The sequence below is a fragment of the Eleutherodactylus coqui genome, chromosome 3, assembly GCF_035609145.1.
Source record: "Eleutherodactylus coqui strain aEleCoq1 chromosome 3, aEleCoq1.hap1, whole genome shotgun sequence".
In the NCBI taxonomy this organism is placed as follows: Eukaryota; Metazoa; Chordata; class Amphibia; order Anura; family Eleutherodactylidae; genus Eleutherodactylus; species Eleutherodactylus coqui.
In genome coordinates this window covers 240,317,408-240,334,611 of record NC_089839.1, presented here as the reverse complement: position 1 = coordinate 240,334,611, position 17,204 = coordinate 240,317,408, and the positions used below count along the sequence as shown (strand labels likewise).

The window sequence follows — 17,204 nt, the reverse complement described above, 5'->3', positions numbered from 1 at the left end:
CCTGCTGTCAGAGCCGCTACACAGAGGGGAATGGAGCAGAAGCTACTTCTCCGACCCCTGTGTAGTGGCTGGCACTTGTAACTGTAAGCACAGCTCTTATTACAATAAATGGGACCTAGAGTTACAAATGACGACCCTTATACGGGTGCAGCAGTAGCTTCTGCTCCGCCCCCTGTGTGTAGCTACGCTGACAGTTGGTGTCTGATCAGTCGATCAGCCGGGGTCTCGAGCGGCAGACCTCAGGCGATTTAATATTGATGACCTATCCTGAGGATAGGTCATCAATAGTATTTCCCTGGAAAAACCCCTTTAACAAACTTTCTCTATTTAGACCTAATAAAGGGGATAGCGCCTAGTCGACTACATTTGTGATATTTTTAACCTTTTAATTTATTGCATTTAGCGGACCCCTTCTTTTATTCTCTACATCTTTTTTGTCTTTTTAGGCCAACTATTTAGTGTTCATGGCAGAACTTTTCTGGTGGTTTGAAGTAGTAAAGCCGTCATTTGTACAGCCAAGAGTGGTTGATACACAAGGTAAGGTTTTAAGTTGCACTGAATCTTTTTCCGCAAAACTGTATATCGGTCTGCACATCTCCTTCTGCGTTATATTGTGCTGCCTGTGGATCAGACTGCTTGTTCAATCAAACAGGTTATCTTTAACCACTTAAGGACCAAGCGCGGTAAGTTTACCATAGTAGAAATATGGCGCTGGATTAAAGCCTCTGCTCCTGCAATCGAGCAGGGGCAGGTTGGGCCCCAACTGTTAGACATAGCTGAGAACCCAGAGGAGAAGGGAGAAACGTTTTTTAACCGCTTTTGCCTTCTCCTTTCCCTGGTACATAGCGCTCAATGAGCCCCTATCTTCTAAGTGAAAGTGGAAGTATAACTTCCACTATGCGACCTGGCGATCACGTGACCGCTGAGTGCCCTGTTACAACAGAGCTGCAGGGTCCTAGTCCTAATCAGCTCCGTTAGTGACTGTTGTCACTACAGAGGGGTGTTTTACCCTGTAACTAGGGGCTCTATTGGATTCTGCTGCTGCTGCTACAGTGGGAAAGTGTGAAAACAAAAAAGACCAAGTGAATGACCCCCAGTGGTCTTGTGTGACGTCATGGGGGATGTGGATGGTAAAAAAAATAGTTACAAAAATAAGTTTAAAAAAAATTACAGAATAAAATAAAAATATATACATTAAAAAGAGAATGACCCAAAGCTGATGCCAACCCAAACCACCATCATATGTGCCCATGTGATCCAAAATTATATATCAAAACGTCTGAAACAAAATCAGGAACCCATTCCCATACTTTATTTTAGTGCAAAAATACAAATTAAAAAAACCCCAAACTATTATGAATTAAAGAAAGCAAACCTTTTTTTACCCCTAATAAAACTAAAAAAAGCTGGAGAAAAGTCAGTGGAAAAAAATATATAAAAAATAGCCCTATATGGATGAATGCAGACAGCCGGGTCCCTGCAGTGACCTGCAGCTCACCTCCCCCAGTGTCTTCTCTCTGCTTTGCGATGTATCGGCTGGCACACAGCCATGCATGGGCAGTGCAGAGTCGGTGCGTCAGCCCTGACATTTCCGTGCGGCTCACACAGAAATCAGACATGCTGCGATTTGTTTACTGCACAAGTTTTCACGTGGTTAAATCGTGGCTGTCTGCATAGGATTGCATAAACCAATGCACTACTATGGCAGCGTGTATGGGCGGAAATTCTGTGGCGGAATTTCCACCCGTATGCATTCACCCTATGTCACGGGAAAAAAACGCTGCGAAAATAATTTTGATAGCTAAAAGAAAAAAAAATAGGACAATAAAACCACCACATCCATAAATTCCCTAAAAAGTGCTTTTAGGACCAAAACAGCCTGGCCCTTAAGGGGTTAAGTTCCATATTCCTATCCTGCGCTCCATTCACTTGAATGGACCTGATCTGCTGCTCCTTACACGGCTGGGTGGTTACGAATGCCGCTGTGTAGGGAATAACTGGGAAGGGGATGCAGTGTAAAAGGATCATATGGGATTGCCATCACTTTGTGTAATGGGAATAACCCCTTAATACCTCCTGCATGAATATCGCATATCCTCTTGTTAGTGAAAACTCCTATATAGTTATTTCTTCACTTACTGTTCTACGTTCTTATCTTACCTTTTCTCAGCTGCATTTAATGTACAGAGAGAGACATTACTTCTGTGGCCTAGATACATAAGTACGGGGTATAAAAAGGCCCAATACATACAGCCTTCTATCCAGTGCATTATGAATTTCCTAAAAGTAATACCATTCTATTCTGCTTTTGCTTTCAGGACCGATGAAGGCATCCTCAAAATCATCACGATTCAACAGAAGGCATACACTATCAAGTTCCTCAAATGCAAGGTATGCTACTTTATTTTTTCACTTGCTATCATCTGCCATTGATATGGATATAACCCTTCTCCAGGGTTGAACTGACACTTGTGTCATACTATTCCTACTATTTTGTGCCTGAGGCTATGTGTACTGAGCCAAATACAGTGTTTCCCTGAAAATAAGACCCTGTGTTATATTAATATTTGCCCCCAAAAGAGGTCTTATTTTTGAGGGCTGTCTAATCATACTTGCCTAGCCGCGGTCGGTGTCCTCCCTGCAGAGCTCCGGCGCACTGGCTTGCAGTCCTCAGCCGCCTACAGAAGATCGCTTCCAGGATTCATAAATCCCGTCTTCAGGAAACAATGGCTTGGATTGGTTCTGGAGCGCTGCCAGCCAATCAATGCAGTGCTCAATGAAACAATGCGATGACTACGATTGGTTCATCCAGCGCTACATTGATTGGCTGAGCAGCGCTCTAAGATCTAATCCACAGCCATCGCATTGCGGAGACAGGATTTTGTAATTGGCTGAACAGCATTCATCTCAGCGGAGTCTCTGCATCTCCGGAGGCGGCTTCTCACTCCATAGCAGACAACGCTATCGTCGCCGGAGATGCAGGGACAAACGCCGTTACGGCAATTAAAAAATGTAGGTAAAGTATTGTGGGTTTTTTTGTTTTGTTTTTTTTAATGTAACTCAGCCAGGGCTTATTTTCGGGGGGGGGAGATTATATTTCAAGCCCCACTGAAAAATCTGAGTAGGTCTTATTTTTGGGTAGGCATAGTAATAGAAATGTTATGCTAACCCTGGTGACAGGTGCCACTTTCAATGTAAATGGTTTGTTGAAAGGTATTTCATAACCTACACCCATATTCTAAATCTTGATAAGATCCTTGTAGGATCATTGTGTAAAGGTTACCTAACTGGACCTAGTCATTGCACATTTACTGTGAGGTCAGTAAGGCCTCATGTCCATGGGCGGGATTGATTTGCGTAACCTGCGCAGGAGATCCGCAAATCAAACCATCCATAGGGAAGCATGGGTTCCCGCAAATTAATTTAAGCACGCAGATTTGTTTCGCGTACCTTTTGGTCTGGAAAACAAATCGCAGCATGCTCCATTTTTCGTGCTGATCTTGCACTGACTGCTTCCATTGAAGTCAATGGAAGCCGTCTGATTTGCGGCACTTCTGCAGCTGACACTGCGGATGTGCAGCGAATCCCGTGGGAAAGCATGAGATTAAAAAAAAAAATTTAAAACTGTACTGCACATGTCCGACGGCGAGCGATGAAGAACGTATGCAGTACAGCAGACCCGGAAGCGCAGAGATCCATGCGGATGCCATTGCTGGGGGAAAAACAGGCAAGCATGGGTCACTGGCCGCGGACAGGGCTAAAGTCTGTGCGGGATTCCCTGCATGGAATCCAACCTGCCTGTGGACATGAGGCCTAAGTCCACATATGACCAAAAACTTTGCTAAGTTCTGGAATTTCCCAGAGTACATTCCTTTTGCCTTTGGAGATCTACAGTCACTCTCCTAAATTGGCGTGTCCACATGTAGAGGAAATATTGCAATGCTCTTCATCTACATTAATAGCTATAGATCAACAGATCACTACATAGAAGTGCCTGACGACTGCTACAGGAAGTTCTGAAGTCTTTTAAACTACTTTTTAACTTTCCAAGGTGACAAAAGTAAATGATTTATAATTTATCTTGTAGAAACTCCCAAGATGCGTCATCACCGCCCGGTCCAGGTAAGAGTTCTGTCTCTATCTGTGAGAACGATGACCTAAATCAGCACTCTAAGCATGTTATTGTGGCCTTGGAAGTCCTTCAAATGTGCCCAGTCCTTCTTCATGTAACATGTAAAAAGACCTGGCTGTGAGACAAACTATTCCTGGCTAATGGAGAACGGCCATCCAGAGCATTTTGGGTTGATGTCTTCAACATTTTAGTGTCCCTGGACACCCTGCTTCCTCTCCTTTGAGCCTCATAACATAACTTATGGAGCCCAAGGGCCATGACAGGTTCCCTTTAAACAATTGGCTATCATATGGAACATTAGCACATTATCCTAGCCACTACATATTTTTGTCACATGACTTTACCCTTCTTGCTGCTCTTCCGTGTTCTTTTCATTTATTCCCTCTACCAATATAGATTTATAAGCTGTTGTAGTCACCTATTTTGTAGTAAAATGGAAATCTGTTGTTCTATTCATGTGGTTGACAAGGACATGTTGTATAACTAGTTTGTGGGTGAGTATCTTACCATGCCGGGTCATATATTCTTGTTTCTGACAAACAGATGTTTAATAAAAACTTCTTGAATGTAAGAATTACTGGCAATTACCTTCTGTTATTGCTATAATTGTAGCTACCCATAGGTGGCACTAGAGAGACAATTTCTCTTCCCAAAGGAGAGCTTATTTGCATTTTCCCAGGGGGCATTGTCTGTAAAGGCCCATTTAGACACGATTATTGCTCAAAATTTGCTCAAAAGCCGTCTTTTGAGCGATAATCGTGTGTAACGGCACTGACATTGTGCAGATTTCGTTAAGCTGTCGCTCATTGTTGTCTTTCAGCGTGCTGAAAGACAATGATGAGTGTTATCAAGGATTCACAGCGGGATACAGCTGATGCTATTGTTTCAGCTGTATTCGGCTCCCTGATGACCGGCTGGGTATAACAGCCGGGTGCTCCGAGCAGAGAACAGCTGGATGCAGAAGACATGCGGGGGCACTCCGCTTGTCTTTTGCATCCTGCGCTCAGAGCCTTCGGCTGTATAACAGCCAGGCGCTCGGAGTGGGGAACAGCTGGATGCAGAAGACAAGCGACCCTGCTTGAGCGATCATCTTGCGATGTAAATGACACAATGATTATCACTCAAAAGTCGCTCAAAAGACATCTTTTGAGCAATAATCGTTGTTAAGGCTTCCTGCACCAGCTGGGTCTCCATAAGGAATAGCAGTACCTTCCTAGTGCTGTACTCCTAACATCTAAAGAACCTTTTCTGTAGTTAGAAGCGTTAGTAATATCTTGTACCTCCGTGACTTGGCACCTTCTGCTGGGCATACAGATTTGCTTCAGAGCATTGAAGTGATTCTCCAGACTGAGGACCGTAAGTCCTTATGGGGCCCTTTACATGGTGCATGATACATTGAACCTATGATGAATCTATAGGCTGTCTTTCCCAGCAGTTGCTTAAGAATATCCTTTTTTTTTGCCAGAAGGGTTTTTGCAACCATCAGAGTTACTGTCTCGCAGTATCCCAATTACATTGGTGATGGCATCTTTTTCAGACACTTGTTATCTAAAAGAACACTCTAGGCAAAAACGTATACATTGTGTTATGTCTAGTGCCTGAGGGTGCAGTACATGATCACACAGCCCCCTGGTTTTAATGGTCACCACTGAAAGGGAACCTGTCAGCCTTAGGCCTCCTTCCCACGAGCGTGACGGGCTCCGCAGCGTAATATTCCGCTGTGAAGCCCGTCACGGCGCCCCCCAGAGCCCCTATACTTACCTGCGGGAGATAGCGTGAAATCGCTTCCCCGCCCACCACCGCCGCGTCACCGCTCGTCACCGCCCACCGCTCTCGCGTCACCAGCCGTGTCACGTGACGCGGCCGGACCGCGTCATTTGGCGTCATATGACGCTCGGCGGTGGGCGGGAAAGCGTTTTTTCACGCTATCTCCCGCTGGTTACAGCGGGAGATAGCGTGAATGGACGGCTTCCATTGACTGCAATGGAAGCCGTCAGTGCGTACAGCCCGTCCTCACCCGCAGAAAATAGAGCATGCTGCGGGTGAGGACGGGAGAAATCGCGGTGCGTAATTCCGCGGTGGAATTACGCATCGTGAGCATGGAGCTATTAGGTTCAATAGAACCTAATAGCTGCGTGCAACGCAGCGGATTTTCGCCGCGAATTACGCGGCGGAAATCCGTTCGTGGGAAGGAGGCCTTAAACAGCACTATAAACTAAGTTATGGTGGTGTTCGGTGATGTTACGGAAAGCCGGGAGGTATATATATATTTTTTTTTTTTACTTACTCGCTCTCCTGCTCCCACGGTGTTCCTTAGTGAAGTCCTCTTACAGGATGAAAATTTGACTATTTTTTAGATTGCCGTGCTGTGCTCTACTATAGACCACTACTGGTGAGCAATGTGTACGGCAGTCTGAAAAGAGTCATATTTTTGTGCTCTACATGAACTTCACCGGGGGAGCAGGAGAGCTGGTAAGTATGAAAAATACATGGCTTGACTCCCCGTCACCTCCTCTGACAGCACTATAACTTAGTTTATGGAGGTTCCCTTTAAGACTGCACAGATGAAGGGTTTGTTCTAAGTAGATACCACTGTCTGGAAATGTCAAGTGTTCCCGGATGCATTTTTTCCCCTTATGACCAAACTGCATGCACTTTTGTGGTGGTTCCTGTTCACACACATTTTTCCTCCAGTATTTTCTCGGAGTGACTATTTATGCCTCAGCTGGCGTCTCGCTAATGTCTTGATGAAGCAGCGTTTTTCATGTCTTGGTGACAATATTGCGTCTTTAGGTGAAACCCAGAAAAAAAGCTACAATGAAAAATATTTTGCTTATGTCCAGTTGCAGATGATAAAACATAAATCCGTGTTACTAATTTTAATGTTAACCTTTCAGCTGTTATTCGAAGATCGTCCTCAATGTCCTACGTAGACGGACAGGTTGGGACTTGGCCCAAAGAGAAGCGGTGAGTAAACCTGACAACTGTAACTCTATGTGCTTGGCTTGAGAAGCTGCTATCTTGTGCCTCCTATGCTGGACGTACGAGGGAGGAGCAGTCGCATTTCTAATACATTTATTTTTCCTCGTGGAATAAATTCAACATGTTAAAAAAAAATGGTAAATGCTAGAATGCACATTCTAAAGCGGCACATGAAGACATAAATTATGGTAATTTCCATCTGTAGATGGGAAGTTTACCTCTAATTGACATTTCTGAAGTCTGGTGCACCTTCTTTGCAGGAAGTGATGATGTAACGGCCCCCATTTTTATTCATGTCTCACGTTTTTCATAACAAGAATGAACGTGATTCGCAGTTCTGGGAGTTAAAGTGTCAAGATACAGGATATGTTAACTCAGCAGATATGTTTGTTTATTATTGCTGGAGGGAAGCCAATTGAAGACCTTTTTACTCAAAGTTACAGAATTCTACAAAATTGTTTGTTGGGCACATTTCTAGCGCTCCTGATAGCTTTGGGAACTGAATTAATGTCTAGTTCATCACGTTTCAGCTTATAAAGTGTATTTGTCATCGGTCTTTGGGGAGTATTCTTTATTACGAAGGTTTATTCCTTGTGAGCATGCAGATAAATTACGTTTTTTGCTTTTTAGTGTTTACTATTTTTCCGTAACTTTCACATTACAGTGAATGAGTCTGAGGATGTTTTCACACCTGCTTTAGGCTGCCGGCACACAGACGGGTCAGACCCCGCATGCAGGATTTCCACAGCGGAGTTCGACTCGGTGCACGGCCGGTGACCCCTGTGTACCTGTCCGGCATCTTCTTTCTACGCTGCGGATGTGCCGGCTGTTGCTCCATTGCGCATGCACAGTAGGCGCCGGCGCTAGGCGATGACACGGATTCCGCAACACTTTTGCCGTGTCCACGGCAGAAGGGCCGCAAGATGGACTGCTTCCATGGACTTCAATGGAAGCTGTCTGTGTGTAGCCCGCACAGAATCCAAGCATGCCATGATCTTCTCTGCTAGCAGAAAATCGCAACCGATTTCCGCTCATGGAGATGAAATCCTGTATTTCCATAGCATGCTATGGGGCGGTATTTGCTGCGGAGTCTGGAGGCGGACATCCACCGCGTACTCCACAATGCAAATCCACCCGTGTGCAGGCAGCTTTAGGGCTCAGTGTAGGGTTTTCATCTCTCTGCTTCGTTTCTAGAGGAGAAAAACTGAAATCAAAACGGGGAAAACATTGGATCCGTTGGTTTATTTTTCATTGATTTTCAATATGGTTTAAAAAAAAAAAGCAAATGGAAAGGTTTTAGTTTGCTTCCATTCAGTCAGGTTTCCAGATTTTTTTGGGCTTTACTTTTCCGTTGCAAAAAATTGAAACCTGACAAAAGAAAGCCAACCGAAGTTTTTCCGTTTACTTTCCGTTTTCTTGAAACCCCACTGAGAAAACAAAACGTATTTATATCGTGTTCATTAGCAAACCTAAAATATACAAAATGGAAAACTATTGTTTTAGCAAAATCTGAAAAGTAAGGGGAGAACCAGTGCCAGGTGAGATCCGATACATGGATGTAAACCTTCAGGCCAAATTCATACAGCCTTATGTGAGTTGCGACTGAGAAACTCCTGTGCAACTCATGTCACACAGCACACGGACACCAGTCCGGTGTTCTGTCCGACCTGCATGGACCCTGCAAAATAGGCGGAAAAAGGATATGCAGCAATTACCATTGGTCAATACGAAAAATCCTCCTCCTGCATAGCCTCATAAGCTATTTTGGGGAGGTGACCTGTCTATCGAATACAAGGGCAGCACATGGTCTGAAAATAGTGCCATGTAAATGAGTCCTTTAAGGGACTATATCGCCTAGATTTTTTACTAATTAAAACCAGATATTACAACTGTCATTTTTGCTGAGATACATTTTACAGCGCTTAGAGAGATGCTTTAAAGCAGTTTCATGGGCCATTCACACAGTGGACGGGAGCTGACCCATTAACTTGTATGGGAGACTGTGCTAGACATGCTCTGTGACCTATGTAGAGGTCATTTTGCAAATGGGGTGGAGTAGATAGTCACAACTAATTGCCTAATATATATATATATATATATATATATATATATATAATGTATGTGTGTTTACCTTTCATTGTAATCCTGCCTGTGTCGTTTATGAGATGACTGCTGAAAAGTTCTCTCTACAGATCAGGAAGTGACAGACTAGTATTAGGTTCTGTGGTCAATGTGAAAAATGCTTGACTTTAGTTTTTTTAATATATAGATTGTGACCAAAAATGTTTAAGATATTTGCCAAAAATTATTTAAAAATATGTTTAACACAAAAACATTAAATAGGTCATTTTCTGATGACTCCTTAGCTTTAAATACAAAAAGGGAAGGAAGACGGGACATGCAAGGGGAGAAAGGAAGTGTTTTTGATTTTTGAACAATAATGTTCTGTTTTTCATTTTAGTTCTTCAATGCACGGTGTATCGTTTGACATCTCTTTTGATAAAGAAGATGGAATCAGAGTAACAACCCCAAGCAGACCGATCCGAAGATCTGTTAGTAATGAAGGCTTCCCTTTGAACCTGACTCGTGTTCCAAAACACATCCGAAAAAATCTTTCCTTCCAACCTATCAATGGACAAGGCCAATCTGATAGCATTAATGAAGAATGGAGTCAGGTACCACAGAACTACGATGACGCCAGCAACCAGTGGGACTCAGATGAAGGTGACCAAAATAGACAGCCCAACGGCCCACATGAGAATAAGATACTTGCAGATGAACAGGATGCTCAGATAGAAGCTCCAAGTATTGAAGAAGCCCTTGAAATCATCCACAACCCAGAGAAGACAACTCCTACCATTACTGATCAAGTAAACAATGGCTTTTTTCTTCATAACACTGATGTGAATCTCAGTTTGCCATTATCTCCTCTTACAGAGACTAATTTAGACATTATGGACAGAAAAGGATCCCAAAGTCCCTTTACTGACACTACAGAGGTGGACACTGGTATTCATATACAGTCAGAAGACATTCCAGAAACTATGGATGAGGATTCTTCCTTGAAGGACTACACTGTCAGTTTAGATTCCGATTTAGAAGACCATGTGAAGTTGCAACAGGATTATGGAATTCACATAAATAATACTCGGGAAGCAGTCAGTCCTTGTCCTAGCTCTGTTAGTGGCAAATCACAAGCGGGTAGTACAGCTTCTTCCAGTTCTGGTGTCAAAATGACCAGCTTTGCAGAACAGAAATTCAGAAAACGCAATCATGGAGACAGCAGGAGCAGTGGGAGTAGTTCCCAAAAAACAACCCCCGAGGGGTCAGAACTAAATATTCCACAAGTTGTTGCATTTGGCCAGATCCAAGAGGTAAACTCTCTTCCACAAAGCAAAGACACAACCCAACTCTTGGCCTCTGAGGTGGTGCAGCTAAGAATGAAATTAGAAGAAAAAAGAAGAGCTATTGAAGCACAGAAAAAGAAGGTGGAGGCGGCCTTTACACGTCAAAGGCAGAAAATGGGAAGAACTGCATTTCTGACGGTTGTAAAAAAGAAGGGCGATGGTCTCTCTAACCTGCAAGAAGAAGCTGGATCTTTGGAAACTGAGAAGGCCCATCTAGAAGAGTCAACAGGAAAGGAAATGCGACCTTTAGATATTGGCATCCCATCCTTAAAATTTAATAGTGAGCAATCACCCCGATGGCTAAAATCGCCTACAACCCCTGTAGATACTGAAAAATCTTGGAGCCTCACAAGCCCAAGTGAAGAAAACATGACTGAAATTGACGTAGGAGAATACACGAAGTCCATTGAAAAACTAAATACCTCTCTGAATTTTCTCCAGCAAGAAATGCAAAGACTGGCTTTACAGCAGGACATGTTAATGCAAATGAGAGAAAAGCAAGCCTGGGTTATCTCTCCACCACAACCCTCACCACAAAAAGTGCCCCAGAAGGAATCAAAACCAGCAACGAAGCCCTCTGTAACATGGTCCCCAATTCCTTGCTTAACCTTGGAATCTCCTCGGCAAGCTCACAGACCCCCTCAACCTTCAATCAAAAAGACACTGTCTTTTCCTGTGAAACCCCAAAGGACACCTCGCCCCAACGAGCTTAAAATAACACCTTTAAATCGCACTTTGACTCCTCCACAATCTGTAGATAGTCTTCCACGCTTACGAAGGTTCTCACCAAGCCAGACACAAACAAGATCCTTTGTTTACTTTGGAGATGATAGAAAACCTGTAACTGAAGATCAAGGGGCTAAGGAAGTGTCTGATATAGACAAAGCTTCTACTAGTGGGATCACAGGAAATGAAGACATTGACAAAGGAGAAGAATCCTATCAGACTCGGGAACCAACTGAGAAAAAACCCATTGAATCAACCGTATCTGAAGTGTTGTCACAGCCTATTAAAGAAACTGTGTGTGTTACACCCAATGATGAAGTGTTTAGTCAGAGGAGCTTTGCAAACACTAAAAATGGCAATCTGATTGAGGTCCCCCTATCAAAGCTACAACCTCCAAAGGAGACTTCTGAAAAGTGCAAAGCAGAAGCTGAGAACGAACCGATCACTGAAGAGCAGAAAGTTTGTTGTGGCTTCTTCTTCAAGGTTAGTACTTGGGTTCTTTTAATATTGAAATGTGTAAATACAGGATGGCACTTATTGGTATAGGGTAAAGTAATCTGTTGTGTGCCGTGTGAATAGTGGCGGGCCGTCGGTTACAGCTACCGTGTTTCCCTGAAAATAAGACCCTGTTATATATTTTTCCCCCCAAAGAGGCACTAGGTCTTATTGTACTAGGTGTCTTATTATACTTACCTACCAGGCTCGGTATACGTCCCTCCCGCCGCCCTCCTGAGTTCCAGCAGGCTTCCTGCAGTCCTTGGCTGCCCAAAGAAGATCACTTTCTGGTTACAGGATTATCCCTTTCCAATCCAAATGGTATCCTGGTTTTCCTAGGGGGCTTACTCTTTTTCTGCCATTATACAACGGCGCTATCTGCTGGCTAAAGCCAGTACTGCAAGAGGTGACACGTTGGATAGGCTCTGACAGCAGAGAGGCTGGCAATATACAGTAAGAGAACTCCGACGGATGTCTTCGAACATCGGAGCTGTACAGCCTTAAATCATAATGTCTTCAGAGGTCAGACAGTGGATTGGAAAGGGTTAATGAATCCCGCTTCCTGGAAGCAATGACTCTGCTTAGTTCTCAAACGCTGCTCAGCCAATCAATGCAGCGCTCGATGAATCAATGCGAAGGCTGTGATTGGTAAATCCAGTGCTGCATTGATTGGTTCTCGAGCGCTGCTCAGCCAATCACAGCCATCATGTTGTGGAGGTGGAATTTATGAATTGTCTGAGCCACAAGAGTGCTTAAAAAACCTATCAGAACAATCGCTTCCTGGAGGCGGGATTTATGAATCCTGTAACCAGGAAGCGATGTTCTGTGGGCGGCCGAGGACTGCAGGAAGCCTGCTGAAGCAGCGGGAGGGGCATGGACTGAGCCTGCTAGGTAAATGTACTAAATGTATTGCCTGTATTTTTTTTATGTAATCCAGCTAGGGCTTATATGTCCAGCCTCCCTGAAAATCCCAACAGATCGGGGTAGGTCTTTTTGGGGGGGAAACTGGGTATTATGAAACTTGCTCTTACATTTTCTATGTCCATGTCGCCAGTTGTTCAGCAGGAGAGCTAGAAGTTTAGCAAGAGTCTTCCTGGCAACTAAGAGCACTACACAGAAATATCCTTTTTATGGTATGGGATATTTTTCAGGGTGAGTTAATAGATGGAGATCCTCCATTGAAGGCTCATGTGTTAGAACTAGAGATGAGCGAACCTACTCGGACACGCCCCTTTTTCGCCCGAGCGCCGCGATTTTTGAGTACTTCCGTACTTGGGTGAAAAGATTCGGGGGGCGCCGTGGGTAAGTGGGGGGTTGCAGCGGGGAGTGGGGGGGGGAGAGGGAGAGAGAGAAAGCTCCCCCTGTTCCCCGCTGCTACCCCCCGCTCCACCACGCCTCCCCCCCCCCCTCCGAATCTTTTCACCCGAGTACGGAAGTACTCGAAAATTGCGGTGCTCGATCGAGTAATTACTCGAAACGAGTATATTCGCTCATATCTAGTTAAACTTAAAATGGCTACAAATTATCTTTGTTCTGCAGGACCAGGAACATCTATGCAATACAAAGACACGTTACTGATTTCAATGAGAACTGTGTAAAGCGGTCTCGCAGGGGAATTAACTTGCTGCTGATTACCACTAGATTTTAGAACTGGTCGCTGACAGTCTCAGCAGGGTGATACCCTGTGCTCCGCTTAGGCCGGCTGCACACAAACGGATATTGGATGCGGAATCCACACGGAGGATCCATGGTAAATACCATTCAGAACATGCAATGAGAAATCGCTTTTTCCTTCACACTCGCGGAAACAAACTGCCATTTTTCCAGAGCTGAGGAAAAATCATAGCATGTTCTATTTTTGAGCGGGCTCCACACAGATGGCTTCCATTGAAGTCAATGGAAGCCATCCAACCCGCAGCCCATCTGCAATTGACATTGCGGATAGGTTATGAGTACCCGCGTCATCACCTAGCGGCAGTGTGGGAAAAACAAACATTTAAAAAAAAAAATAAATCTATGCATGACCGACGGCGAGCATCCACGGTCATCCGCAATACAGAAAAGACCAGGTACGCAAGGTAGCCGGCCAGAAACAGTCTGATTACGCTATGGGCTCCTGCATGTGGAATCGGACCCGTCCGTGTGCAGCCGGCCTTCGTGTCAGGGGAACTTTTGGTTCCAGTGTCCTCTTTTTGAGCAAAGTCTAAATACGACAATAAAAACAGCTCCTGGTCTCCAGGCACCTAGAACGAGCATTGAGGAAAATGGACATAAATTTATCCAAGCAGCATATGGTATTGTAGGGTCTGCAAAGGATATGCAGTAGGGTAATATCCTTAGCATGGTTGATGGAGGACACCAAGGTCAGGTTCTTTTCCTAATTTGTCAAAGAGCCGCATTGATCTCCCAGCAGCTTCTAGCTGGAACTGACCGTCCTACCGTGGGATCTAAGAGATACTGTAGGATAGATAAGGTCTTTTCTAAAAGTATTGCAGTTGAAGAGCCGATCTACGCTGACCGACTACTTGGTGGAGTGGGTTCGGTCATTGGTCGCCTTTATTTATTGAAACTATTTCAAGTACTAAAGGTAGCGGATTCCTTATTTTCCAAATGGAGGGACAAGCTGAGGGTAGGGCCCTAATAAATGGGTAAATTGTCTCATACGTGGAAGTAGTGATAAAACCCAGATGCATAAGCTGCAGGAAGACAACCATACCGTCTTAGTCGGACGCCTCCCTCACACACAACTGGAACCACAAATCGTAAAATAGACAGGGAGATGATAGTGGCTAAAGTTAGAACATCTACTTTTTGTATGAATTTTTTACTCCCATCTTTTTAATAAAAAGGACGTTTTTGCTCTGAAAACAGTATTTTACAATGGCCTAGTTTTAAAGCCGTGGCTTCAGAGGGTTTTTACATGAGATTAAAAGGGTCTGCTATGTATTGTTGATGGGCGGTGTGTGTTGGTGCACTTTTAGAGAATGGGCCATTTACAAAACTGGTGGTGTTTTGGGAAAAAAGACCTGAGGCCTAATGTCAACGGGCGGACTTGAATTGCAGAACCCACGCGGACGATCCGCAGTTCAAGCCACCCACAGAGACACATGGGCGTCCGCAGCTGAATTAAAGCATGCAGACTTGTTTTGGTCCAGTAAACAAATCGCAGCATGCTCCATTTCAGTGCGGTTCCCACAGTCAATGGAAGCCGTCTGATCCGAGGCCCAACCGCAATTGAATTGCGGACGGGCTGCGGATTCCACAAGAAAGCAGGAGTTTAAAAAAAAAACAAAAAACTCCACTGCGCATGTGCACCAATGTGCACTGCTGCGCTGATGTCTCGGCTGGTGCTTCCACACACATCCGCGGTGAAAAAAATAGAAGATCCGATTTGCCCGTGAACACGAGGCCAAGTCTACACAATCTGCCTTGATTCCACTAAGGCCAGTCTGCAGCACTAAAGCTTTATCATATTGTAGTGGTTCTAAAATGTTATGTTTATTCTTTACTGTGTTTTTTCTCATTTGATGACTTGATTTTAACTTGGGGTAACAGTGGAGGAAATTAACATTACCGTCCCAAACACTAGATTTCTTTAGTGTATTACTTCTGCTCCAGTATTTTTTACGGTTGGGAAACCTTCTGGATAGACTCCTCTAACGCATTACTCTGCTGCAGGATGATCGCCAGGAGGAGAATGATATGGCTGCAAAACGTGCCGCTCTTCTGGAGAAAAGACTGAGGAGAGAACGGGAAAATCAGCAGAAGAAGATGGAGCAAGAGATGGAGTTGGAACACAAGAAAGAAGAAGCCAGGTTAGAGAATAGGACCAGTACTTACCTGTTGTCCAGGTTGGTTAACACAGCTGGAGAGATGGTATCCAGCTGAACACACAGGTTCGCATGCAGTTGTGTGTGTTTAGATGGTTTCTGACCGCACTGGTTCTTATCTTCACCCTCTGCGCGATTTTGTGTTATTTGCCAAGATAAATAGTGCAGCATACAGCGCTATTCCTCCCGTCAAACCGCAGAAACACCAGGATGGAACCCCGACTGCTCCATTGGACACGGTTGGTGTCCATCATGGGACATATCTGGTACTGCGGGGTGGTGGCCATTTATAACTGTCACCATGACACGGATGTGAATAGAGCCTTATGGCCCTTTTATATGCGACGATTCTCGTTTGAACGAGCGCACAAGCAAGTGACGTCACCGCTAATGCGTTCAGTTGTTCGCGTAGAATGTTTAGCCAGGCGGATCGTCGTTGAGAATCGCTCACTTCTCCTTCATTGCTTCATCACATTCCTATGTGGGACACCAAGCGGGGAGCGTTTAGATGGAACCAGAAGTGAGCGATCCAGCCATGATCAGGCTGAAACTGAGCGACAAACAAAAACTGCACGATAGCTCACGTTCAGACGTAACGCACTTTCGTTTAAGCGACAAACCTTACCTGTAAATGGGCCTTAAGGCTATCTGATACAATATGTGTACTAGGGCCAGCAATATTAGGAATTTTCTTTCTTTTTCTTTTTTTTAAGAAATACACAAAAAGGATATATTTTTTTCTGTATTATACAAAGAATTTCTAAGTATTTTCCGTATTCATTTACCTTTTTTTTCTCTTTGCATGAGAATAGAGACAGCAGCTGGCACTTCATATCCAACAGTGTCAGTGCAGTAATGTGTATATACTAGTAGATATACATAACTACACTGATTTTACATCTGCATGTATGAATTAGACTACATGAAAAAATGATGCAGCGCTCACTAAGCTCTTCCTTAGGCCGCTTTTATACGAGCGCTGTTTTAGCGCTGATTAGGTGCGTCAAAAAAGGTGGTTTCCTATGGTTTCTTTCAGATGAGCAATTTTTTTTTTGACGTTCCGAGAAAATCATGTGTCAAAAAATAGACTTCTATGGGAGCCGGCTGGCAAAGGGAGGGGGAGCTGGTCTTGTTAATGGCAGCCACGATGTGCTTGCGGCTGCTATGCATTCATGCGATTTAACACGGCTATCTGAGCACTCAAACAAGGCTCATGTGAAAGAGCCCTTAACCTTTTCCAATCCAATTTTGGATTCAGGGTTTCCTAAAAGGCTTTCTCTTTTTGCTGATCTACAACGGTGCCATCTGCTGGCTAACACTAGTGTGTGTGTGCGCCAGAGAGGCTCCGACAGCAGAGTGGCTGGCAATAAACGGTAAGAATACCCTGTCGGACGTCTTCCCACATTCGAGCTATACAAGCTTCAATCAGGATGTAGGAAGACGTCAGACAGTGGATTGGAAAGGGTTAATGCGCTAAGGGTTTTTGCACCTCTCCATAGATATTGCAGCATGGACTTCCTGTGGCTTGGCATAAATCTGGACACAGCGTGTGCCTTTTCTCCAAGGTTTCTGTGTATAATATGGAAGCATTGATGTGAAGTCCTTATTCTAATAAATGAGAACTTGACAGCA

The 17,204-nt window shown here is 44.3% G+C and overlaps 1 protein-coding gene across 2 annotated transcripts in view; it reads left to right on the top strand.

The window, feature by feature from the left end:
• CAMSAP2 (calmodulin regulated spectrin associated protein family member 2) overlaps positions 1–17,204 on the top strand; it is a 118,433-nt gene that overhangs the window by 82,077 nt on the left and 19,152 nt on the right. For both annotated transcript variants that reach the window (XM_066597168.1, XM_066597167.1), the window contains 6 exons: positions 447–537; positions 2,319–2,391; positions 4,088–4,122; positions 7,030–7,099; positions 9,576–11,730; positions 15,421–15,557. In XM_066597168.1, coding sequence (XP_066453265.1) covers positions 447–537; positions 2,319–2,391; positions 4,088–4,122; positions 7,030–7,099; positions 9,576–11,730; positions 15,421–15,557 — 2,561 coding nt within the window. The remainder of the gene's footprint in view (positions 1–446; positions 538–2,318; positions 2,392–4,087; positions 4,123–7,029; positions 7,100–9,575; positions 11,731–15,420; positions 15,558–17,204) is intronic.